Genomic DNA, 24,671 nt, shown 5'->3' on the forward strand with positions numbered 1-24,671 from the left:
GGAGTCTGTAACCCGAGGTACCACTGTACACAAATTCTGGCGAGGCTGCACCCCATGGGTGAATTGCCTCCTCATGGCACAGTGTAGCTGCACCCGTGCAAATTCCATATGGTCAACATCATTAATAGCACAGCCCTATGAGTATCCACACTGAATTCACTGGGACTTACTTCCAGATAATGGTGTACACCAGGCTTCCTCAACCTCGGTCCTCCAGATGTTTCTAGCTATCAGGACCAGTGGTCAAGGATGATGGGAATTGTAGTCTCAAAACATCTGGAGGGCCAAGGTTGAGGAAGCCTGGTGTACAGGATTGCCACCTTAAAAATATTTCATTAGCTGCATTTAAAACCAGAGGCTGGCATTTCCTCCCACAAAGAGGCAAGATATATTGAAGGTATAGCACAGAGGATTCTCATGCCCATTAGGAAGCCTCCAGATATGAATGTTGATGCTTCAGTGCTGGCTAAGAGACAATGGGCTTTATATATAAATATATGAATTGCAGAGTAACTTCGCATACATGATAAAGAGTTTACAAAACTATGAATAGTGTGGAGAGCAAAAAGGGAGATTCCCCTTACGTCTCATAATACTGGAAACCCAGGTTCGTCTAACAAAACAGACCTAACCACCTACTGCCAGGCAGACAAAAAAAAAGTAAGTTTTGTCACAGGACATAATTGAATCTCTGGTACTTCCTTTGATAATATGTGGAGCTATCCATGGGTTTATCAGGCAGTAAAACAGCTTTTTTTCCCCAGATTCTTGGAGGTGAAATCTACAAACGGCCATTAGCCATAACAGCTAATCAGAACTTCCATATGGCAATATAACATGATATACAAGATGGAGGTGAGCTGGTGAGGAGAAGTGCTGGCTTCAAGCCCTGCCATTGTCTTCTGGGTGGCTGCTGTTGGGAACAAAAGGTTGGGCTAAGATGGACCTTTGCCTGATCCATCAAGGAAATTGCTATACAGTGGTGCCCCGCAAGACAAATGCCTCGCAAGACGGAAAACCCGCTAGACGAAAGGGTTTTCCGTTTTGGAGGTGCTTCGCAAAACGAATTTCCTATGGGCTTGCTTCGCAAGACGAAAATGTCTTGCGAGTTCCTGCAGGTTTTTTTCCCTCCCCCCCCCCTTTCTAAGCCGCTAAGCCGCTTATCAGCTGATCTGCTAAGCCCCTAAGCCGCTAATAGCACTAATCTGCTAAGCCACTAATGGGCTTACTTCGCAAGACAAAAAAACCGCAAGACGAAGAGACTCGCAGAACGGATTCTTTTCGTCTTGCGAGGCACCACTGTATTCTTATGCTTACTGACGAATTGCAGAAGAGTAACTGTTTGTTCTTGCTGCTCCAGACGGAAATATTGTGGCACTTACAGATCTTTAGAATCAAAATACTGTTTCTTTCAGAAGCTCAAGCAAAAGGGAGGATCCCACCCAACCGATGAAGTCAGAGATAATCTCCATGTGCTGTCACAGCCTCAGCCTTCCTCTTTTTCTTTTCTTTTTGTTCTTCATAAACATTCCTGGACAATCTATTGAGAGTCTTTTTTTCATTCGATCATCACCATCATTATCATCCATATTACAGGTAGCTTTGGAACACATGGTTTCACTGCAGAATCTACCAAAACTAGGACACAGGAACTGCATTTCTCTTCCAAGCCTAGTGCTTCTCTACACCTTTTAAGACTGAACTTTTAAACAAACTTCTTCAGTACTTCATAAAGATGAGCAAAGACGTTTCCAGCAAATACAATGCTGGTTTCAGATTTGTACCTTGCCAGTTATAATTCACTATCAATAAAATAAGTGATGCAAGGTAGTGATTAAATTAATAAACTTGCAAAGTCGCTGCTTATAAAAGTGTTAACTGGTCAGCTGAAACTGTTAGCATTTATGAACCAGAGTCTTTTCAGAAGATGGCAGAGGAAGACAGAAAACACACTGGAGGCAATGCTGATACCGCAAGCAACCAAACCTAGGAAAAGTTCATTTGCAATTCAATCCTGCTATTGCAAGATTGTTTCATCAACACCTAAAAGGAAGATACAGAGGCTAACAATGCTGCCTGTGCAATTCAAGCCCAATAAAGCAAATAGAAAGCTCCAGAAAGTTCTCTCCCCCAGCACAACATATTCAGTCTTAATATAGAGTGCAGATGGAAGGATAGTTCAGGCTTGCAGTCAGCAGCCAGGACAATTTGTCAACTGAATGCACAGGAGCAGATAATTATCAGAGGGTATGATGCTGCGCTGTCACCACAGAAAGTTACTACTGATGTGATGAGAAAACATAACATGAACTAGGTAACCTGACAGTTTGCAGATCTCCTGCCTGAGGATTTTTCTGTGGGAAAACTCTACAGGTAAATTAGTGAGCATAGTTCAGATGTGCATCGAGAAAGCTGAATCATGATCTCAAAGCAATTATGCAGAGAAAAGTGCATAAACACTTTAAAACAAAAAAATCAAGATCCACTATCTGTTGGCTCCTCTTTTCAAGAGACTCAAAGTAAATATCTGAAATTCAAAGTGGACCAAGTGGTTATTCCTTTCAGAGACTTTTAAAAGGTCACAGCTTCTAAACATAAAAAGGACGCTCAAAGAATGAGTGTCCAAGAGTTGGAAGGAATCTTGGAGGTCTCCTAGTCCAACCCCCTGCACAATGCAACAAAATAGTTTCAAGATGGCAGCCAGACTGGGTTTCCAGAAGAGAGAGCTCAGAAAGACATGATTGCTGACCCACCACAAGCCATTAAAATGCAATTGATGCACTGAGCTCTCAGCGAAGTTGCAAATGGGCCCAATAAAAGGTGCATAATATTTGATTTACGAATTATTATGGTGTTTCAAAAAGGAGATTATTTCTTAACTTCTATTTTATACTGTGTACAGTGCTTAGACTGTCAATTTTGTAAAATACAAAACTGCTCTAAAAGGCTCTTGTGTAATAGGATTAAAAAAAAAGGTATCTCTATGCTCCCTGGGAATTGCCGCAAACAGAACTGGTCCACAGAGCACCAAAGTTATTAGGACTAAAACACCTCTGAAAGTCCCATAACGTGTCACAGCTGATAGCAAAATCATTTGCTTATAGTCTCCCCACTCCCAGCAAGGGGGAATGGGAATTAAATCCATTTGGCAGTTCAGAAAACAAAAGCACACAAGGCAAATGTCAGTCGGTTGCACAACTGAGAACGTATCTGCTGGTTCCCAGTTCTTAATGTCAGAACACTTCTTGTCAGTGAACAAGCTGTCTTGAGAATACTGTGCATTAAGGAAGCACCAGACGAGTCCTTATTTCCAGAAGAGGTAGCAAGACAGCACAGAAAGGGGAAGAGAGGAACGGGAGTGGGTTTGCTTATCTGAACCACAACCGTGGGAGGAGGGAATGTTTCCGGGAAGTCATCCACTTCTCCTTTCAGGTCACGTTCTAGTAATATTCAAGGAATGCCATGAGGATGAACCTGTAGAATCCAGATATATCCAGTGCTTGCTTTGAGGGAGACCTTGTATTTATGAGAAATGTATGCAAATAGTGGGTCGAAAGGCATCTCTTCCTCTAGGGGCTACAATTCGTCCCTTGATGTGGGTGGATAGTCCATGCCAAAAAAGGACGAGGGTCTCCCATGCACATCGCGTTCTCTTTTCACAAAGGCAGTAAAGGACGAAACACAGTTTCCAATGAAGTGGTCAGACTTGCTGAGAATGTACAAATCTACCTGTGGCACTTCAGGCTGCAGGTACACCACTTTTATCTGAAAAGGGGAAAACAAACACAGCCCAGTTATTGAAAGTGAACACATGCAGACGTGGCGTTTGCCACAAGCTGTCTAGCTACTCACTCTATCCCTCCACCTGAACTTGTTTCATCAAGCCGCACCTTTCTATAGTGCCTTCAGGTTCCCAGAGTATCTTTCAGATGGAGTCTGTTGGATGCCGTTCTGTCTTACACTCCTTGGTTCAAGAACCACCACAATGTCTCACCTCAGGTTTGCCATGTGGAAAGTCACCTGAATGATTTCCAAAGTAGTGTTCAGCTACCTCTATATCTAATGCAACCGCATCGTATATTCTGAGCAAAAGAACTGTGTTGCCAAATCACTCAAAGACCCAGTAGAGCCCAAACTTTCTTCTGCCTATCCCTGCTGTAAGCCCCCCTGATTCCTCCATCTGAGAAGAAAGGCAAGATATTAATATTTCCAAAGCATACACCCAGAGAGAGAAAAGCAGTGAAGTTTGTACCACCAGTAACTACTCATTGCTCCAGCAGGACATTACCTTTTGTTTGAAAAGCTGCTGTATTTCCTTCGTATAAGGTTCAGAGTCACTGGCGATGTACACAGCTTTTGCATCTGTCTTCTTCACCCAGAGTCTTAGCGCTCGTTTTATCTCTTTCAAGCCTGGCAGACACATATCCATGGTAAGGGGTGCAGCAGTGTTCCGATCATAGCCCACACACTGCGGCGACGCCATTAAATGAGACCCAGCAGTGCCATCTTTCAACATATTGCATGCATTTTTCTAAGGCGGGGGGGGGGGGAGGAGGAGAAAAACAGAACATCACACACAGGTAGAAGTGGTAAGAAACAGAGCATCATACAAAGGTAGGAGGACTTCATAGCAATGGAGAAGGAGAATTCCAAACAGCTAGCCAAAGCAGGCAAAAAAACCACATTGCTAATGGAGGGTCCTTGCCGTGGGATCACATTCATCCAGTGCTTTACCAACTGCACTGGCTCCCGGTGGAGTATAGGGTCAGGTTTAAGGTGCTGGTTTTTACCTTTAAAGCCCTATGCGGCCTAGGACCCACATACCTATGGGACTGCCTCTCCTGGTATGCCCAGCGGAGGACCCTAAGGTCCACAAATGACAACATTTTGGAGGTCCCAAGTCACAAGGTGGTTAGATTGGTCTCAACTAGGGCCAGGGCCTTTTCAGCACTGGCTCCGACTTGGTGGAACGCTCTGTCACAAGAGACTAGGGCCCTGCGGGACTTGATGTATTTCCGCAGGGCCTGCAAGACAGAGCTGTTCTGCCTGGCGTTTGGTTTGGACTCAATCTGACCTTTATGTTTCCCTCCCCTTATGGTCTTGATTTATCGGCTATTTTAAAATGAGGCTGCATTTTTAAATTGCATTTTAACCTGTATTTTAATTTTTCCCTCCCTGTCTCTCTCTCCCCCCCCCCCATTATGTTTTTACTGTGATTTTATTGGTGTTAGCTGCCCTGAGCCTGGCTCTGGCCAAGGAGAGCGGGGTATAAATAAAATGTATTATTATTATTATTATTATTATTATTATTATTATTATTAACTTCAGTTATATTCCCATCCCCAGTCTAGTTCAAGTATGCAGGAAGCTGTCAATAACTGCAAGTCACCATGTGTACACTCCTTCAGGATCAGAGAAAGCATGCCTCTGAAAACAGAGAGAGGGTACCTGATCTCAACTCCTGCTTATGAGTTTCCCAGAGGCACCCAGCTGGCAAAGGATGGCCCTAGGTAGGCAACAAGATGCTGAGCTAGGTAGGATTTTGTTCTGAACCAGCATATGTTCTTAACAGCCCCACCCTCTCCCTTTTTTATTCGTGTGGAGCTGGAAGCTGCCAGTCAGACTCTATTACAGCCCTGCCCACATCACAGTCCCCAAGGAAATATATGTAAGAACCATACCCAGTCTGAACCGACACGCAAATGGATTCCCACGTAGGGTCTGACCAGGAACGAATTAATATAGGATTCGCCTTTGTTCACCATCTCATCAGACCATACCATGTACTGATGCAGGGACCGGTACTCTTCCAGAACTGGAAACTGGGCTGGTGCCCCCGGAAGAGCCACAACAGGATGTTCAGAGGACGGAAACCTAGTAAAAGACACAGTGGAAAGATCAACAGGAGTTACAACTTGCCATGTTTGCTCGCACCAGTGCTGCTCAGTTTTTACTGTTGAGAACTTTTAAGGCAAATGCTTTTTTCTAGTTAATTTTTTTTAAAACACACCTACAACAAAGAGATGAATTACTAACAAGATTTGTGAAGAATATGCTAACCCGAATAAAGTTAATCTGTATTTTGCATTTCTGTTGTCATGCTCTTCAGCTCATAAGAACTTCCTAATTCCCTAGACGCTTTGCATCACCTCCCAAATATTTGCATACTGGAGCTTAGGCGGGCCTCCTTAGGGGAAAGAAGTTGCAAAGTGCACCTCCCTGTATTTTAAACTACGGCAACAATCTATGGAAAATCAACAGACTAAGCAAGCAGACTTTAGTTATGCATGCATGCATCTGCCGAATACTGTCACAGACCTTTGCCCTACGCATGCCAACTGGCAGCAGTGTCTTACGGTCTCAGAGCTGGAGGTGAGAACTCTTTCCTAGTTCTACTGCCCAAGATCCTTGAACTTCTTACAAAACACATACCACCCAAAGACCGTTATGCGACGCTTCTTCCTTATTAAAGCTCTGTGCAGTGATAGCAAATTGCAGGTTAGATGTGGGTTGCAGGGCCAACTTTCAGATTGTATTGAGATGGCAAGGGGAGTGAGACCGGGCTGTATTTTCACCCCCACATTGTTTAGCTTTTTCCTAAACGATTTAGAGGAAAGTCTAATGGACCCAGATGGTCATCTCCCAAAAATAGGAACCAGAAAGACCCCTATTTTGCTATATGCCACTGCTTCTTATCCCATCCTCAATGGAAAATGTAATGTTATTATCAAGGCATTTTTATCTGCTCAGTTTTTGCCTGATATTATATTTTGCCTGTTTTTGTGTTTTCTTGTTGTTAAATCACCTTGGTTGCCATCCGTGCGGAAAGGCAGGATACTTGTCCATCTTTCTTCACGGTCTGCAAATAACAACATCTTGGAGATTCCGGGCCTCAGGGAGATTAGGCTGGACTTGGCCCCGGCCTGGTGGAACTCTCTGCCACAAGAGATCAGGGCCCTGCGGGATTTGGCATCTTTCTGCAGGGCCTGCAAGACGGAGTTGTTCTGCCAGGCTGAATCCCCTTCTCTTTTTGTATAAGAACTAGTATGAAAGAGGCCTCCCAGCGTTCTCACAGGCCCATATAAGAACAGCGTAAGCAGTTGGGCCTGATGAGCATTTACTGTTCCCAACCATAGCTGTCAACCTTCCCTTTTTTTTGCGAGAAATTCTCTTATTCCAGCGCAATTTCCCGCTGCTTTCTGCTGCTATCCCGGATTGTTAGATATCCCGTAGACTGTCCCCAGGACAGGTGAGGCTGCTGATCCCTTATTTTCAAATCTGAAAGTTGACAGCTATGTTCCCAACCCTAATCCTGCGGAAAGCCATCTAATTAGATTTTAATTTGATACTGACTTGTTTTTTAGGAGGTAATTTAATTATTGTTTGATTTTATACCAATGTTATTGTTAAGATATTCCGTTCCAGCTTAACAGACGTGTGGAATTATTGTATGTCACATGTCTGTTTACACTCCAGCACAGCTTGCTGGGAACTTCCGTTGTGTGTATAGCTACTGCTTATGCTGCTTGCTTGGACATGAAAGGGAGAAGACATGTTTTTCCTTTTGTCCTGGTGTACGCTGAATAAACTGCCTATAAATATGCTTTATGCAGCCTCTCCCTGCCACTTCTGTTGTGCGTTTACTCTGCTGAGTTGCATGCCCAGCTTCTGAAGCTCTGGGTTGCAGATTCATGCTGCACCAAGGACTGGAGTTTGACTGGCACATTGGCCGGTGGGCTGGAGCCAGCTGGGGGCTTGCCAATTGCCCCTGATTCCTTAGCAGCATCCCAACAGTTATATGTCTGACGTTAGCCGCCCTGAGCGCGGTTTCAGCTGGGGAGGGCGAGATACAAATAAAAGATGATGATGGTGATTTCCAAGAACCCTTTACAAGCCAGAGCAGCAATGGAGGAATGTGCCCAGTGCCTAACCATGCCCTTCACCCAATGGCACCCCCAAGCGACACTTGCTACCTTCGAATCCAGTGGTCCTTGTAAGAGGCACTGAAGGAGAGGCCTCCAAACAGCTCCGACCTATCGAAATCCACAGCAAACTGATCCCAAAAGGGGCCAAAGGGGTTTCCATCCTGCAAAAGCAAAGGCAGCTGCTTGTTGACTGCGGCAGACGAAAGGTGAGGCAGGCCAGAGGAACAGGCAGCTTTGCAGTTGCTACGGGACCCGCAAGCTCCTAGCTGACACAGCCCATATTCCATAGTCCCGCCCCCACTGAAACCTGTGTGTAAGTTTACCAGAAGCTTTCCAAGTATAGAGAGGATGAAATGAAGTTAAATACAAACACACTGAAATGATCCACAGAACATTATCTAGAACAAGCTTCCTCAAACTCAGCCCTCCAGATGTTTTTGGCCTACAACTCCCATGGTCCCTAGCTAGCTGTTGCATAATACTGTTTTATAATTTATGATAATTTAGAATTTAAATGTATTTTCATGCAATGTTTGATACTTCCAGCTGATGAAGGTGAATACATCGAAACAGGGCCCTGTCCTGGTTTCTTATCCATAATTTCTGATCCATAATTGACTTCTGCTCAATGATTGAAACTAAGATCTTCACGTCAAGTCTGACTATGGACTAACATGAACTCTTATCTCTAATACTGTAACAAATTATTGTGTTATACATATCCTTATGAGTTTGAATTTGTAATCTCTGTTTGAGTTTGCAATCCTTGTCAGAATACATACTTTTGAATGGATTAGTTTTTGTTACAATTGACTACTGATTCGCGAGTAGGGACCACTCCCACTATTGAAACTTATACTGGCCAGAGTTCTTGGCGTGCTTTTTTCTTGATTTAGAAGAACGGCAGCAGCAGAGCTTTTACTACAGCCCAGGGTTACAGAAGGCACCTCAGAGATGAGAAAGACTCTTACCTTCATGGGGCAAGTCCTTTTGTCAGCACTCCTCTGAGCCGCTGCTTCAAAGCAGTATGCCACTCGCTTGCCAGGAGGCCAGTGGATGGGTGCCAACTTTTCCATAAATTCCTCCAAAGTGATGACCCGGTGGTACTCCAGGAGAGGCGCCAGCTTGAAGTATTCTTTGTAGGGAACATGCTGCTGCAGTGCAAAGAGAACAGAGTTTAGGAGCCTGTCCACACACATAACTGTTCCAGCAATAGTGAATCCACAACCATCTGAAGGAAAAGCGAGCAGCATAACGTAAAGGGCTGAAGGATTTCCAAAGCCTAGTCTACCCTGGTCTGTCAGATTTGCAGGTTTGATGTACTATTGACTCCTTCACTATCCATGAAACTCCAGTTTGAAGCAGAGGCCAGGAGAGCTTTCAAGACCTGCAGTTGGCTAATTAAAGACTAGAGGGGGATCAGAGCTTAATGGTTGAAAACTTTTTTGCTTGTACAAGGTATACAAAATGTAGGTAGCACCCAACACCAGCAGAATTAACTCATCTGTTCCAAGGACCTATTCACTGAGCCTGCTTATGTGTGGCTTTGGGAAAATACTGTATTTTTCGCCCTATAGGTCGCACCGGCCCACAGGATGCACCTAGTTTTTTGGGGGGGAAATAAAGAAAAAAAAAATATCCCCCCACCCCAGCCGCGGCTTCAGTGCGCCCTGCGCTCCGGGCAGCAGACTGCTATTCGCAGCCTAGGGAGCCCTGTGGGAACTCCCATGGGCTCCCCAGGCTTGCTGATAGCTTCCTGAAGCCTGGAGAGCGAGAGGGGTCAGTGCGCACCGACCCCTCTCGGTCTCCAAGCTTCAGCGAAATCCTGCATTCGCCCCATAGGATGCACACAGATTTCCCCTTCATTTCTGGAGGGGGAAAAGTGCGTCCTATAGGGCGAAAAAACAGTACCTAGCATTCCAAAAGCACAGAACCCAAATATACCTCAGAAGTTCTCAGAACTACTTACATTTGTGTAGGGAGGCCTGTGATACCGGTACTCAATCCAGGGGGGCACAGCTAAGGTCCGATTCACCATTTTAGCAAATGCCAAAGAGCCCAGAAAATGGTCTGCTTGGTTCCCAAATCTCCCTTGAAATAGAAGATAAAGACCTGTTTCTTAGTCACCAGGCTGGGGCAGAGCAACAAGCCTAGAGCAACTTCGTACTGAAGAACTACATGGCTGCCAAAATCAAAATGCTGCAGATCTTGCTTCATTATGTTGAATTATTCACAAAGCTTAAGCATAAGGCAAGTCGCATAAATGTTAGGACTCTGGAACTATTCCCAACCCACAGAAGCTTGCAGAAGTCCTTTCCCCCCTTTAAAAAAAGTCCTAGTATTCAATGACGACCAATAATTACTTCCAAATAACAAGAATGGAAACTCTTACAAAAGTTTAAGAAATTTATTGCACAAAGGACTAACAGAAGAAAGTATACTTGGGTAGCAAGACTTCTGACCTCTGTGGATTTATTTGGAAAGCTGTCAGAAAGCAGTATCAAGGAAGGTGGCATTGAGATGTCTGATAACCTGGAGGCAAATTATACCCATAGCGAATAATCAAGTGGCTATTTACAAAGCTCAAATAAAAATCACAGTTGCAGTCACCTTAGTTGAAAGCTTGGCCAGGGAGCTTATAACAGTTTAGCAGTCTTTAAATCACACGCACACACTTTAAGTCTATTGTATTATTTTCTTGACTTTTAACATTTATCTTCTAATTGGTGCTCTCCACTGCAGAGAAGAGGAACCATTACATAGGAGTCCAACACAGCGCAGGTTGACCAAGAACCACAAGCAGGTCACTCCCTAAGCTATAATGCAATAGTGGCACGCAGCAACCTAACAATAACCTACAGGGCAGCAGCCCCACCAGGAACATGCTGGTGATGCAGCACCCAGCAGGATGGGACTCTCTGCTCGCCAAACGATGAGCAGAAGGTTCAAGCCTGCTGGCAGCACAGGTCTGCTTTGCCCTGTGGAAAACACACTAGTGCAGCAGCACCCAGCAGGACTGAACTTGTCCCTCTGACCCATCATCTGACAGACAGGGGGAAACAGTCTTGTAAAAGGCCATACCTCGACTGCACAGCACCTGTTTTGCATGCGCAAGGCCCCAGGTTTGATCCCCAATATCATCATTGTAGCCTTTCTAGGTCCTTCATCATTAATATGAATTAATTTTAGATGCCACCCTTCATCCAAGGACCACAGGGCAGTTTACAGTATTAAAAACACAAAAATACATAATATAATAAGCAAAACAATAACAGCCTTCCACACATACAATTTAAAAGGCCATAGAGGCCTGGGAAGGACTCTTGGTTTGCAGTCCAAGGAAGCTGCTGCCAGTCACCGCAAGCAACACCGTGCTAGATGGACCATGACCCACCTTGAGAGCAAGGCAGCACCCCAAGTTACAAAAAAAGCACAGCAGGAGAAACAACAGGTTGGTTATTAGTTTTTGTTGTTGTTGTTTACACAAAGGTAAAAGGAACAGAGGAGAAAAAAGATGTGAATCTGCGGCCTCCAGGTATGACTGGACTTCACTGTCAATTATTTTTATTGATTTTCTGAATTACAGTATTACAAATCATTGCCAAATGAATTCCATTAAATATAGTTTTAATACAGACCCTGCCTGCCTGCAGACTGTCTCGCCAGAGTGGTGCATGCTCTAGTTATCTCCGGCTTGGATTACTGCAATGCACTCTACGTGGGGCTCCCTTTGAAGGTGACCCGGAAACTACAACTAATCAAGAATGAGGCAGCTAGACTGGTGACTGGGAGCAGCCTCTGAGACCACATAACACTGGTCTTGAAAGACCTATACTGGCTCCCAATACACTTCCAAGCACAATTCGTGGTGTTGGTGCTGACCTTTAAAGCCCTAAATGGCCTCAAAGGCCCAGTATACCTGAAGGAGCATCTCCACCTCCATTGTTCTGCCTGGACACTGAGGTCCAGCGCCGAGGGCCTTCTGGTGGTTCCCTCGCTGCGAGAAGCCAAGTTACAGGGAACCAGGCAGAGGGCCTTCTCGGTAGTGGCGCCCGCCCTGTGGAACGCCCTCCCTTCAGATGTGAAGGAAATAAGCAGCTGTCTTATCTTTAAAAGACATCTAAAGGCAGCCCTGTTTAGGGAAGCCTTTAATGTTTAATAGACTATTGTATTTTAATATTGTGTTCGAAGCCGCCCAGATTGGCTGGGGAAAATAATAAATTATTATTGTTATAAAACTGGTTTCCCGCTCTCCACATGAGATATGTCCAAGATGTGCCCCTATCGCTGTGCTTTGTTCTCAGTGCAACTCTAGTTAACACCCTCCAGAATTTGTCAAAATGATTATCCATCAGCTGCCCCTTTACATCCCTGAATGCAGCAAAACAAACAAACAAAACCCCAAGTGAACCTTAACGTATATTCTCTTTTTTCTTTTTTTTTGAACCTTCACGTATATTCTCAGTGACAGCAAGTGTGGTTAATACTCCATCTCCACTTTAAACATCTGCTTGATTTTGTGTAAGTTCTGAAAAAAGCAGGTACGGCTGGACTTCCCCTCCCAGCAGCCAGCGCGGTCCGCGGTGAGGGATGACGGGAGTTGTAGTCCAACGGCACCGGGAAGGCCCCTCAGGCTCCTCAAAGCCCCCGGGGGCCTACAGAGCCCCGGCCTGCGAGAAGAAGGAGAAAAGGGGGGAGGGAGAGGGGACGGTGATACCCGAGTGGCGCCCTGGGAGGGGAGGAAAGGAAGCGCGCCCCCCCGCCGCCGCCTCACCCATGCAGGGGCAGTAGAGTAAGTAGCCCGACGGGTCCCAGGCGCCGCCGCCGCCGCCGCCTTCGCCTCCGCCGGCCAGGTGGAACAGGACGAGCAGCACCTGCAGGCCCGCGACGCCGACCGCCTCCTTCCCGGGAACAGCCATGCCTCCCTCCGTCTCTTCCTCCGGTTTGGAAGAAGCGGCTTCGGCTCGTAGAGTTTAGCGGGGGAGAAGCTGCCTCGCTAGGCCGGGCTAGGCCGCGCCCGTCTCCATGGCGACCGGCCCCTTTTCCCGGCATGCCCCGCGGCGGCGCTCGTGAGGGCAGAGCGGCCGGGCCGAGGCGGCTTCCGGTCTGGGCCGGATGTGGCGCCATGGAGGCCTTGAGGGGCGCGAGCGAGCCCGCGAGAGGAAAATAAAGGCGAACGAACCGCCGCCGCCGCCTCAGTCCCCTCAGCCGCCGCCGCCGCCTCCTTCTCCTCACGGAGCGGTTCCTCTTCCCCGCAGCCTCCGGTCATGGGGCCTCCGCCGCCCGCTCAGTTACCACAACAAGAGCTGGGCCCGCCTTCGTCGTCGTCTTCCTCGCCTTTTCCTCCAGCCGGGACGAGCCAGCGGAGGGGAGCCACTCGCGGGGTGGGGGTGAGCGAGCGAGCGAGCGAGCGGCCTTGAGGGGTTGTGTATTAGTGGCGGGGGGGGGGGACGGTTTCTCGAAAGTACGCATGCGCGGGTGTGGCGGGGGGGGTAATGGAGTTCGGGGCCCCTCCAATGTTAGGGACACCCCCCTCCTCCCAGATAGGCCATAATATTCCAGTAGCGCCGTGCACGCGTGTTTACAGAGCCACAACAACAACAAAGGTCAGTCCCCTGCCCCGAGGAGCTTCCAGACCTCAGTTGGGAAACGGGCGGGCAGGAAGAGCAGGTGCAGCTCTGCTTCGTTGCAGGTGGAAGCAGGGACCGGACTGGAGGATGGAGCCCTGGGGCTGAAGAAGGGCAGAGTGGGCGGGGGGGTCGTAGCTAGGATCCGGTGGGAGGTGTTGGGAAAGACCTTTTCTGCCCCTAAGCTGCTGCTGTTGCTGCCAATCAGAGCAGACCATTTGGGGCCTGATTGAGACAGTAATCATGGCTTGGAATGAGGCTGACTCCCATATTCCGTTGCCAAGAGAGAAAATACACAGAGAACTCCATAGTTTCTCTCCCCTTAAAATAAACGCGAAAAACGTGGAGCTTCCCGTAGTAGAGGAGTGTATGGGATTTTAGTGCTATGAACTCTGCTTGCCCTGTTCTCCCCCTTCAATCCTCACTTCTTCCATAAAACTAGGTTAAGCACTTTCTGCACCTGTTTGTTCGTAGAGTCTTGGATGCAGTAGAAGCCATGTGCCTCAGCCACACAAACAGCATTTTAGCCGCTCAGGTCTTACTTGAGCCCTTGGCTATGTGCAGAAGGCTTTCCGTTGGTTCTGCATGCTCACTGTCCAGAGTGCTGATGGGCAGTTTCTTTTCTGCCTGGAGAGGGAAGGGCATGAGAGAAGAAAAGTGCTGGAGCTCTGGCTTTGTGCCCACCTTCCCTGAGAAGGTCACATGGCCTTGTCCTGATTTGACCTACTTGGATGGAAACACTTGGCCCCAGCAGAATGGCAGCCTGCCCTGTTGGCTTGCCAGATTCCCAGGCAGATGTGCAAGCACAACAATCACATTAAAAATAAATCTTGGCATCCCTCCGGCAGGTGACGCGAGTAGGGAACGTCACTTGAACAAGGATCAACAGTAAGCTTTATGAATTAAGTGAAATGGCAGGGATGAGGCTATAGTCCGAAGGTTGGGGCCTCAAAGCAGTTTTGTTTCAGTGGCCCTCCTTTTGAAGCTGGTTGAGGGGGGTAATTTTAGTATGAGAAAGCAGCTGAGAGGTGCCAGGGCATGTACAATGAAGAACTCTGACCCAGCCATCTTCTGAAAATGATATGATGTTTACATAGAACCATATCACTGTTGTGGTGCCTTACAGCGTACGGTAGCCCAATCTTTCCCAAAAGGCATTTGAATTTTAACAATGTAAATGACAAAACAAAAACAAGGGCATGCTTCAGTTTCCCAGATGTAAAATGTAAATAATAATTATGTACCTAGTAGGCCAAGATGAGGACATTAAGGTGCTGTGACTTTTTTGTTCTTACCATACCGTCCTTACTTCAGGAATCTCAGAGCTGCTGTAGAAAGTGTTTATGTGGTCTTACCAGCTGAGCAGTTATCAGGTCTTTCCCCCCACCTCCTTGGCTTTCATTGCTATGGGGCTGGTGCTCCCAGATCACTCGTCTCACCCCCAAATACATTTTCCCAATAGCAATTGAAAAAGTGACACCTGTATTTAGAAGATCAACAGAGGAATGGGTTAGAGCAGGCAAGATACTTTTGAAAGGTCACCCCCGACACTTTTGGAATTTGGATTGTAATGATGTAGTTTCCATCGCCCAAGTGGGAGCATTCCAGGCCTTATAGCAGAGTGGGAATTTACTGGTATAGCAGAGTGGGAATTTACTGGTCCTGCTTTCCCCCCTCACTCACTGCTTTGCTTGGCTGGCTATGCCTCTTGCTGGCCTGGGTAGAGCATATAAAGAAGTGGGGGGGGTGCAGCAACTAGCCCAATGTACAAAGGTAAAAGTTACATGAGTTGCTCTCTCCACTTTTGCCTCCTGAAGGTTGCCCAGAAGGCAAGGCGTCCCTGAGACTGGAAAAGGTTCCCACCCCTGTCCTTACATCATGCAGCTCACCTGATTAAAGCAGTGTACTAGTTCAGTGGGTAAGTGTTGGGTAAGGTAAATGCCATCTCTTTTATCTGGCATTTGCAAAAGTAAAAGGAGTGTCATACTCTGAATCCAAGACAGACTGTGTCAGTAATGAAACCGCAACATGAGCTGGACTGTGTCCTGAGCCTTTTTTTTTTTTTTAATGTAGACAGATTTCCACTGTTGCTTCAATAATTATGCACTCGCATTGGCATTTAAGATTGTGGTAGCAATCTCTTCTTTAAATATTGAAACTGAAAACAAGTCACAAGTGCTCTTTAAAGGTTGATGTTGACATCTAGGAATCTAAATCTTTTCCTGTACTCAGAATAGGGCTGTTGCCTAAAAGTAGATTTAAAATGTGGAGTCTTGTCCCACCATCTCTGTGCATGTGTCCATTCACTTCCCTTAATCATGCAATTCGTCATTCCAGGTAGCAGCCTCTTCTTGCTGAAACTTTTGAAAATTGTCAGTGGGTGTAACTATACCAGTGAGATGCCCATGGGCAGGACTTCTGCTTCATTTGGCCCTCCTCTGCTAGGCCTGCCATGACCGCATTCTTCACCAGCGTCCCCAACTGGATTCAAGATGCAAAGCAGGAGGAGGAGGAGACGGGCTGGAAACTAGTCCCCCGCCCCAAGGGCCGAGAAAGCGAGAGCCAAGGGAAATGCCAGCACGAACTGTCAGGAGCCTCCTTCCCCAGTGTGGATAAGCTGAGAGCAAACCCAGAGCAGAGACCGTACGGCTGCCCTCAAGTGCACTGTGGCAAGGCCTTTGCTTCCAAGTACAAGCTCTACAGGTATGTAGGGGCATGGGTTAGAGCAGGCATGTTCAAAGTCCGGCCCGGGGGCCTAATTTGGCCCTCCGGTCAGTTTAATCCGGCCCCTGCTGCAGTTTATCACCTTGGGCAAACTGCAAAAAGCAGCTCAACAACTTCAACCCTAAAAGGTCAAAAACTTTGGTTGGCCCTCATGCATGTTCACTTCATCAAATCTAGCCCTTTTTGAAAAAAGTTTGGACACCCCTGGGTTAGAGGGTTGGGCTAGGACGGAGCAGCCTCAGGTTCAAACTTGGCCATGGAACAGGTTTGTTTTAGAGCAGTGTTTCCCAAGCATAGGAAGGATAACTTGCACTATGTGGCCATAGATGAAAAGTTTGGGGCTGCTGGTGAAAGGCAACAGACCTCGCCACACAAGCCTCCATGGCATTCTCCCCCCAGGTCCCATTTATGATCTGAATGGTGTAAGATGTGTGGATGGGTGTGGCAAATGTCAAATTCTTTGCTCTCCTTCACTCTTATAACTCTTAAAACCGGGCAGAGGAGAATCTCCTTGCCAAAGCTAACCTGCCCAGCTTTTGTGGTGCTGGGGGCGGGGGCAGGGACACAAGCAAGCTGCTTATAACCTGTGCTTCTTTTCCCCGCAAGGCACTTGGCCACCCATTCTGCCCAGAAGCCCCACCAATGCATGTACTGTGAGAAGATGTTCCACCGCAAGGACCACCTTCGCAACCACCTGCAGACACATGACCCCAACAAAGAAGCTCTCCACTGCCCAGAGTGCGGCAAGAACTACAACACCAAGCTCGGCTACCGGCGCCACCTGGCCATGCATGCTGCTGCCAGTGGCGATCTTAGCTGCAAAGTGTGCTTGCAGATGTTTGAGAGCACCCAAGTCCTGCTGGAGCACCTCAAGGCCCACTCACGGAGGCCCTCGGGCAGCGTGAAGGAGAAGAAGCACCCGTGCGACCACTGCGACCGCCGCTTCTACACTCGCAAAGATGTGAGGAGGCACCTGGTCGTGCACACGGGCCGGAAGGACTTCCTGTGCCAGTACTGCGCCCAGCGATTTGGCCGCAAAGACCACCTGACCAGACACATGAAGAAGAGCCACTCCCAAGAACTGCTGAAGATCAAGACGGAGCCAGTGGACATGCTAGGCCTCCTCAGCTGCAGCTCAGCCGTTGCAGTGAAAGAGGAACTGAGCCCCGTCTTGTGCATGGCATCCCGGGATGTGATGAACAGTAAGAGCTTCCCTGGGATGCTGCCAATGGGCATGTATGGGGCACATGTCCCCACCATGCCCAGCTCAGGAATGCCCCATTCTTTAGTCCCCAACCCTCTGCCAATGGGAATGAGCTACCCCCTGGAGTCCTCCTCCCCACCACAACCTCCCCCAAAGTACCAGCTTGGATCTACCTCATACTTGCCTGACAAGCTCCCCAAAACAGAGGTGGACAGCTGTTTGGCAGAGCTCCCTGGAGGCCTGTCCCTTGTGCCTGGTGAGCCATCCTCGTCCTCCCCTCAGCCTATCACCCTGGAGGAGACTCTGCTCTCCAAGAGCCCCGCTCTGCTTTCTGAGGCTCTCTGTGCTGCTAACATGGACTTCTCCCATCTCCTGGGCTTCCTCCCCTTGAACCTCCCATCATGCAACCCTCCCGTGTCCTCGGCGGGTCTGGTCATGGGCTATTCACAGGGAGAGACCCAGTCACTCCTCACCACTTTGCCACCGCAAGAGGCGCCAGGAGCTGCGACCTCCCTTGGCTTCGGAGCACTTCACTCGCTGCCCTCCATGTTCTCTCCTGGCTTGGGTGCAACCACCTTGCCACGTTTTCACCAAGCGTTCCAGTGAGGCAGCTGGGGAAAGAACGGGACTTTCCTTCGGCGTGTGGATTGTGTACGGCAAGGGTGCCCAGATTTGTTCTCCTTCCTACCATAGGCGGGAAGGCTTGAGGGGAGGAGTGCCTGCGTGGACTGGAACTGCCACGCGGACTTTGATGTGCGCCTCAGTCCCTGACAGTGTGTAGGTTGCAGCAAATAGAAATTCAGGTATTTCCCCAACCTTCTTTGTTTGGTAAATCACACTGACCTTCCTTGGGGCTTCCGTCCTCATTCCACTTTAGGAGGTGATTGAATCGGGGGTCTGCCTCACGTTAGGGCACAACATTTCTTCTGCATTTCAGCGCCTCAGTCCACGGGGAAGGTTGGAAGAGCCTGTTGTCGCCTGCTGCCCCTCCCACATCACCTCTCCTGGTTGCGCCCACACAGTACTGAGTGTGTGCAGAGTCAACACTTCCTTTCTTCAGAGCCGCAACATTAAGACTCATTCCAACCGAATCGTGTTTACGCACCCGTAAAAAGTCTTCCCACCTACCCCTCACCCCCACCATTGCAAATCAGGAAGTGCCAGGAACACCGTCCTTGTTTCTGGCGCAGCTCACACACTGTTTACACAATGGAATCAGGTCGCCCTGATTTCACTTCACTACTTCCATTTCTTCCCCTGTGGGGAAAGCAAAACTGACTATGGATTGCTTTTGCCAATTTAGCTGACTGCTCTGTAGGTCATGTTCCCTTAAATCTCAGCATGGGTCAGAAGGATCCTGCAGCCCAAACAGCCCGGCTTGCTTTTCTGTGTTTGTGAGCACTCTTTCCCAAAGCATACGCAGGGATGGAGGGGAGTGGACCACAGCCTCACCTGTTAATGGAAGCTCGTTGCTTGAGGGCTTCTCTCCACTTCTGTGGCTTACTTAAGTTCAGCACAGGTCTGCCACAATGCCTTGCAATTGACACTTGGTCCTTGGCTTTGAAGCACAAAGGAGCTTGCTGAGAGAAGCCAACGCTTCAGCCCAGCAGCAACAAGTCCTGAGAAGAAGCTTCCTTCTACCTCACCCCAGTGCTTGTTGGAGGAAGCCATTGGGCTGTGCTTTGCAGTAGCCACAGAGCTTAATATTTCAGCCTCATAGGCATTGGAGTGGGCTTGCCCAAGCCGTTCCTTTGCCCAAAGGAATAGGGCCACAGTCTTGCTCTCCCAGTGGCTCAGCAAGACTTGTGCCACTTGCCTCTTGAAGGAAGTTTGGCAGCATTTGTGGGTGGCAACTTTGACCCAGCTGTGTCGTGTTCTCAATATGCCTTCATACCCTTGTTCCTGCGCCATGGGTGTGCTTCCGACAACTTCCTATCCTCTTTTGTCTCCTTGGGACCTTGCATTCCTTTGTAAGACCCCCTGGACTTTTCTTTCCCCCCTCTCTTGCACAGCCAGTTCCTAGCGTTTCCCCCATGTTCCAGGAATGTGTTACCCAGTTAAAATGAGGGCTGCTTCGTAGTGTTTTCTGCGATCTTGCACCCATACAGAAAACCAAAGGGTGGGGACATGCAAAGAGTGCCGTGGCTGTCCGGGTTGCTGTCTGTTTCTTCTGCGACAGTTCAGGGTCCTCGCGTGCTTTGTCTTCCAAGGCAAGTTGATGAACTGGGCCCATTGGTGCTTCCCAGTTGCTCCTGGGTTTCTGCTTCTCCATCGTGCGTTTGCATGCTGGGTTTGCTGCTTCCTTTCCCCCTCTTGCTTGGATTCCACTTCCTTTTTCCCTTGCCATTTCAGGAAGCTGCTTTCCTGGGCTATTCTGTCTGTATCACAGCAAATACCTCATGAAGTAGGTTCCCTTCCTCCCTGTCCTTATGAATTCGCACTTGGTAACCTCGTTTGGGGTCAGTCTGCCTGTGTGGCACTTCAGGGTATCTTCATGAGCCCCAGATGTTCACTTCTTCATACCTCAGATATATACATACATATATACATATATAAATATATATATGGGGTGGAGTAGGGGTTAAGACAGTAGGATCTGTTTCTCTTGCTTGCCTGGGTATAAGCCTACCTCTGCCTTCATCCTAAGACGTAGTTAGTGGTCTCTCTGGAGCCCCTTCTGTATCAGCAGATACATAGCAAGTTTGTTTTCTACTAGTTCCAGTTAGTTCCAGTTTGCTTTTAAGGTCTGGGGGTTTTCTCCCATTGCCTTCCAGTGTTTAGATGCTTTCAGTACAGGATTCCCCCTCCTGCAAGGACAGGCTTTGTAGTTTTAGCTAGCCCTTCTCTAGCTGGAATTTTTTCATATCAGTTTAGTATTTTGCATTATACTTACCTCAACAATAGCATGTGAAAGTGAGTTCCACAAGCCATGCTTCTTGATCTGTTTTTAAGACGTTGCCTTTCTAATTTCAGCGAGTGCCTTGCGCTGGGTAAATAGGAGAGTGTCTGGGCTTCTCCTTATCATTCAGTATTTTTAAATACCTCAGTTGTGTTTCCTGTTCCTCTCTTTTTCCAGAAATTGCTGCGCAGTCTCTTATGCAATCCTCACCACATCCCTACCTCGACACTTGTGATAAATCTCCACACTTCTACCTTCTTCAGACTTTTGAACGTAACTGATCCAAGATTTTCCCAGTTTGAGTTGCCTTTTTTGTTGTGTGACTCTTCCAGTTTTTGGCAATTCCTGCCTTGTCTGTTGCCTGCTTTACTGCTTCCAGCCTTGAGTTTTGACAAAAGTCTGACTTGGGAGAATATTTCAGTCTATAGCCCTTGTTCTTTTGAATATGTCTCAATGACTTGTGTTTCTTTGCTCTTATTACCTAACCGAAGATATAGGTAAGATCTCTGTGCCCCCCAACCCCGCCAAGTAATTCAGAGCCATCTTGGACCCCAAGCTTAGTATTCACATTTATACCAAAATATTTCTCGGCTAATAATTTGGGGTGGGGTAAGAACTTGAGTGAGAACCATCCACTGAAGCCATGTTCACATGTTACACATGTAAGATTTGCCATCATGTCCCCGTGTTGTTCAGCCAGGATGCATTTTGCAGGAGGAAAAAGCACAGACCAGCTCAAACTGGGGTGAGGAGGAGAAATGTGGCAGAATCTTCTGTCCCACTACCAGGGTCCTCTCTCTGTGCACAACTAAGTTTCCACTGAATTTTTTTTGGGGGGGTGGGGTGGGGTAATTCCTCCACCCCTCTTAGCTTTACTCAGGAGTGAAATTGTCTGAATCTGAAGGTAGCCTAGTGTCACAACTAGGCAGTGGGAAGGAAGCAACACTTAAGATAGGAATTAGCAGGTTCCTCCCCTTGGTGCCTATCCCAGGGATAGTGCTACAGTAAAAGGAAAGGGTCCATCATTCTCACTGCTCATCAGTACACAGCTTTCAGGTTACCTTGAAAAGTAAGATGAGCTGATTATCTTACCTAGTAGTTGTTAATCTTTATCCCATTATTACACTTAATGACAACTAGTTCTGCAAACATAGCCGGTGGAAATAAGGATATTTTCTTAGTGTTAAGCTACTGTAAGTTAATTTCATATTAACTTACAGTTATTATAAGGCCCATATTATTTGGAAAGCTAAACAACTGGTCCGTATTCACCCTTTCCAACTGGCATGTGGGTTGTTTTTTTTTTTAAAAAAATACTTCAGTTGTTTCCTTCCTTTTGATCCTAAATGTGGCTTATTTATAGGGGACTTAATTTCACGCGACTTGTTTCATAGTGTGATGCCCGTTGTGAAGTAGAATTGGGTCTTGGAGTTAAAGAGGTTTCATTCCTCCTCGCAGAGAGAATTCAGCTTTAACCAAGGCCATTCCTTCATCTCCCCCCTCCCCTATTTTCCCAGAACTTATGAATGATTCAGGTCATGATGAGGTGATCTTGCCACAGTCGTACTCTGTTAAATGCCGCTTGTATTCTTGTGTAGTCCAGTCTGATATTTACCACCCTTTCATGAACCATTGAAGGCAAAAGGTTTTTCTTCCTTTATGGTGTAGCAGATGCCAGTTCGTGCGGCACAAAGACTGGTAGGGTCACCTGTTGGAGATTCCTACCATGTCAAAGGGGGGATTGGCTAAAATGGCTGCAGTTTGTTGGATCCTCTTGGCCATTTGTTCATCCTTGGTGTACCTTTTTAGCCTCCCTCTTGAAGAAGCTGGTACTTAGACCCTTCCTAGCTTTAGTGATGCCAGTGTTACAGCACCCCAAACAGTTTGTCTCCCATTTAGCTTTGCGGTTTCTTCCTGTACCAGTTAGCCACCTGTCTTCTGCCGAATGCTACAACATCGCAGCTCTCTATGTTAGACTCTTTCCTATTGACCAAGCTGTTTATTTCCCTTTTAGTTAGCAATAAGCCCAATGGCTTTATTTTATCAGCACTGACCTCTTCTCTGTAAATAGTAAACTCATCAAGGGGCAGGGAGGGTTGTACAGTCCCTTCCTTTCACTAGCTCATCTTAAAACTCATAACCCATTTTATTTTCTGACTGAGGTGGCAAGTTGCTTGAAATTTGCAGATAAAATCTAACATGCTCTTCTGTCCCAGAATGCTTTGCTCTCCCTTCCTTTTGTGTTCAGATGATGCCTTTGCAGGTTCTTTTGTTTCTTGCCTTGTTTTGTGGGATTGACTGTCCCCAAGAAGAATGTGTCCTTCACAGCAGTGGAATTAAATTTTAGAATACCACTATTTCTAGACTTGCCCGTTAGAAAGGGCGAAAGCGAAAAGTTGTGCAGCCTCCTGGGATTAAAAGGAAGAGGGAAAGTTAACATCTTTTGGATTAGTGTTACGTAGGAATCTTTGCTTAAATAGTTATGCCAGATAAAATGAACAACTGCAAGTGCAAGCTCTGTGCAAAGAGTTACACCTACAGTGTGTTGTCTACATGTGCACTGCATGCTCCCTTCCCCTCTGCATTGGTGGTCCTAGCGGAAAGGTCCCCTCGACTGCCAGATCTTAACAAAAAATGGTGAAAATGGTATGTGAACAAAAAGTGGGAGTTTTGTGGCCGAGAGAGTGAGTACATATGTTGTTGAACCCTCTGTGATTCTGGCTTGGTCTGTGTCTCTCTGCATTTTTTGCAACAGCTGTTTCCTTGGGACATCTCGGAGTGCTTCCTCTCACCATCCACCCAAAGAAAGAAATGTTATGTGTCGTGTCAATGAACTAAGTATCTCTCCGCTGTTATCCATGGCTGTTAAACTGACCCCCCCCCCCTAAAAAAACCTAGGTAGTCTGGAATGGCTGCCTTCGCCCTTCCAGTTTTAGTGTGTTCTCAACCTCTAGCGAGCATCTCGTTAAAACTCTGGGTTTTTGCTTAGTCTTAATAACTAAGAGCTGTGGTTTGTTTTGTTTGCTTTTAAAAATGAATGCTTTGTAATGTGTTTTAACCAAGGTTTTACCCTACCTGCTAAACAGGATGTTTTTGCCTTAGAGCAGGCTGTGGGGCTATACCCCCCACGCCACACACACACACACACACACACACACTTACTTTGTGGTCTGCCACCTCAAGGCGCCGGCCATCACTCCCATGTACCTGCTGCTGCTTGCGATGGTGGCCACGTTCTCATAATTTCATTGTACTTCTGTGTGCATATAAAGGATGGTAAGGGAACAGGGCAACTGCTGTCACCCATGAGAAAAAGGGGGTGATGGAGGCATTGCAGGAAGGAAACAAGACTTGGTGGCCTGCACCTCCCCCGAGAGGAACTGAAGCCTGTGGGTGCCTGCAGTTGGCATGGCACGTGCCCTGGGTCAGACAGCTGAGCTCTGGTTGCTCCTGCAAAAGCCTTAATAGCATACACTGTGACTCTGGTGTGCTCTGTACTGGGCAGGGTGGGGGGCAGGGAACATGGGCAGAGGACAACATAATCTGCCTTCAGTGGGGCACGATTCTTGCTTTGTAATTTGAGATTTGGGACAGCATCTAGGAATGCTGTTATTCCTAGAGTCATTTTTCACGGGAAAGTTTCCTGTTCCTCTGAACAGCACAAGGAGAACTGGCGGCTTGAACTCACAGGTGGCCCCTCTGCCTGAGAGTGTGTCCCGTGACTGTGTTTTTGCTCTCCTGCTCAGGGCTGTGGTCTAACAGCTGAACTTTCAAGGGCTCATTTGGAATTTCTCCCACCTTGCACCTTGCAAGAGGGAGCTGACCTCTTTGGCTCACCTGAGCCGTACCTCCCTTGTCTCCCAAGCCTGCCTGCCCTCCGTAAGAGCCACCAAGGCCTTCTAGGCCTGAAGCTGGGACTTCTCAAACAAATCTAGCACTTTTTCTAAATACAGCAAATAACCTCCTCTGATGAAAAGTATTGTAGGACTTCTTACAAGTCCAGGTTTTTAAAACTAAAGATTGAAGTGCCATTAGGAAGTGTACAGTTCATCATTGTTCAGTTAGCTTTTCTTTGTCTTACAGAATTAAGTCCAAAATGAAAGAGGGTGTGTTTTGTTTTTTTAAAAATGAAAATGCTTATTAAAAATGTTTGAAGTATAAGCTATTCTGTTTGTTTGTGGGAGTGGGAACACCTATGAACAACGCAGGTTGTATATACTCAGGATCCATATTCTATATCATCCTGCTGGAGCCTCTGGCTCTTCCCTAGAAACCTATCCCAGGTTTTTAGC

The 24,671-nt window shown here is 47.2% G+C and overlaps 2 protein-coding genes across 7 annotated transcripts; one reads left to right on the forward strand and one right to left on the reverse strand.

The window, feature by feature from the left end:
* Nucleotides 1-1,860: 1,860 nt before the first annotated feature.
* On the reverse strand, nt 1,861-13,052 carry POFUT1 (protein O-fucosyltransferase 1; the record flags this gene model as incomplete). 4 transcript variants are annotated; one of them, XM_081867882.1, is made up of 7 exons in its annotated part: nt 1,861-3,765; nt 4,289-4,531; nt 5,682-5,874; nt 7,974-8,086; nt 8,897-9,079; nt 9,895-10,012; nt 12,700-13,052. In XM_081867882.1, the coding sequence occupies 7 exons, from the start codon at nt 13,050-13,052 to the stop codon at nt 3,577-3,579; spliced, it is 1,392 nt and encodes a 463-aa protein (XP_081724008.1). In that variant the 3' UTR covers nt 1,861-3,576. The 4 variants fall into 4 exon arrangements, with proteins under 4 accessions (XP_081724008.1, XP_081724009.1, XP_081724010.1 ...); XM_081867883.1 differs by having other exon boundaries at nt 9,895-10,016; nt 12,700-12,959; XM_081867884.1 differs by lacking the exon at nt 12,700-13,052 and adding an exon at nt 12,373-12,507 and having other exon boundaries at nt 9,895-10,016.
* Nucleotides 13,053-13,182: 130 nt separating this feature from the next.
* Nucleotides 13,183-24,540, forward strand: PLAGL2 (PLAG1 like zinc finger 2). Of its 3 annotated transcripts, none has more exons than XM_081867858.1 (4): nt 13,183-13,315; nt 15,370-15,470; nt 15,890-16,255; nt 16,883-24,540. In XM_081867858.1, exons 3-4 carry the CDS (start codon nt 16,005-16,007, stop codon nt 18,084-18,086), a joined length of 1,455 nt encoding a protein of 484 aa, XP_081723984.1. In that variant the 5' UTR covers nt 13,183-13,315; nt 15,370-15,470; nt 15,890-16,004; the 3' UTR covers nt 18,087-24,540. The 3 variants fall into 3 exon arrangements, with proteins under 3 accessions (XP_081723984.1, XP_081723986.1, XP_081723985.1); XM_081867859.1 differs by having other exon boundaries at nt 13,207-13,309; XM_081867860.1 differs by lacking the exon at nt 15,370-15,470 and having other exon boundaries at nt 13,193-13,315.
* Nucleotides 24,541-24,671: the final 131 nt, after the last annotated feature.

This window comes from Podarcis erhardii, assembly GCF_964252035.2.
Source record: "Podarcis erhardii genome assembly, chromosome: 6".
Classification (NCBI taxonomy): domain Eukaryota; kingdom Metazoa; phylum Chordata; class Lepidosauria; order Squamata; family Lacertidae; genus Podarcis; species Podarcis erhardii.

Bases quoted from the DNA above. Each gene is read 5' to 3' on its own strand.
- PLAGL2 (XM_081867858.1), top strand. From the start codon at position 16,005: ATGACCGCATTCTTCACCAGCGTCCCCAACTGGATTCAAGATGCAAAG. The intron at 16,256-16,882 runs GTATGTAGGGGC...TTTCCCCGCAAG, and splicing joins TCCAAGTACAAGCTCTACAG to GCACTTGGCCACCCATTCTG.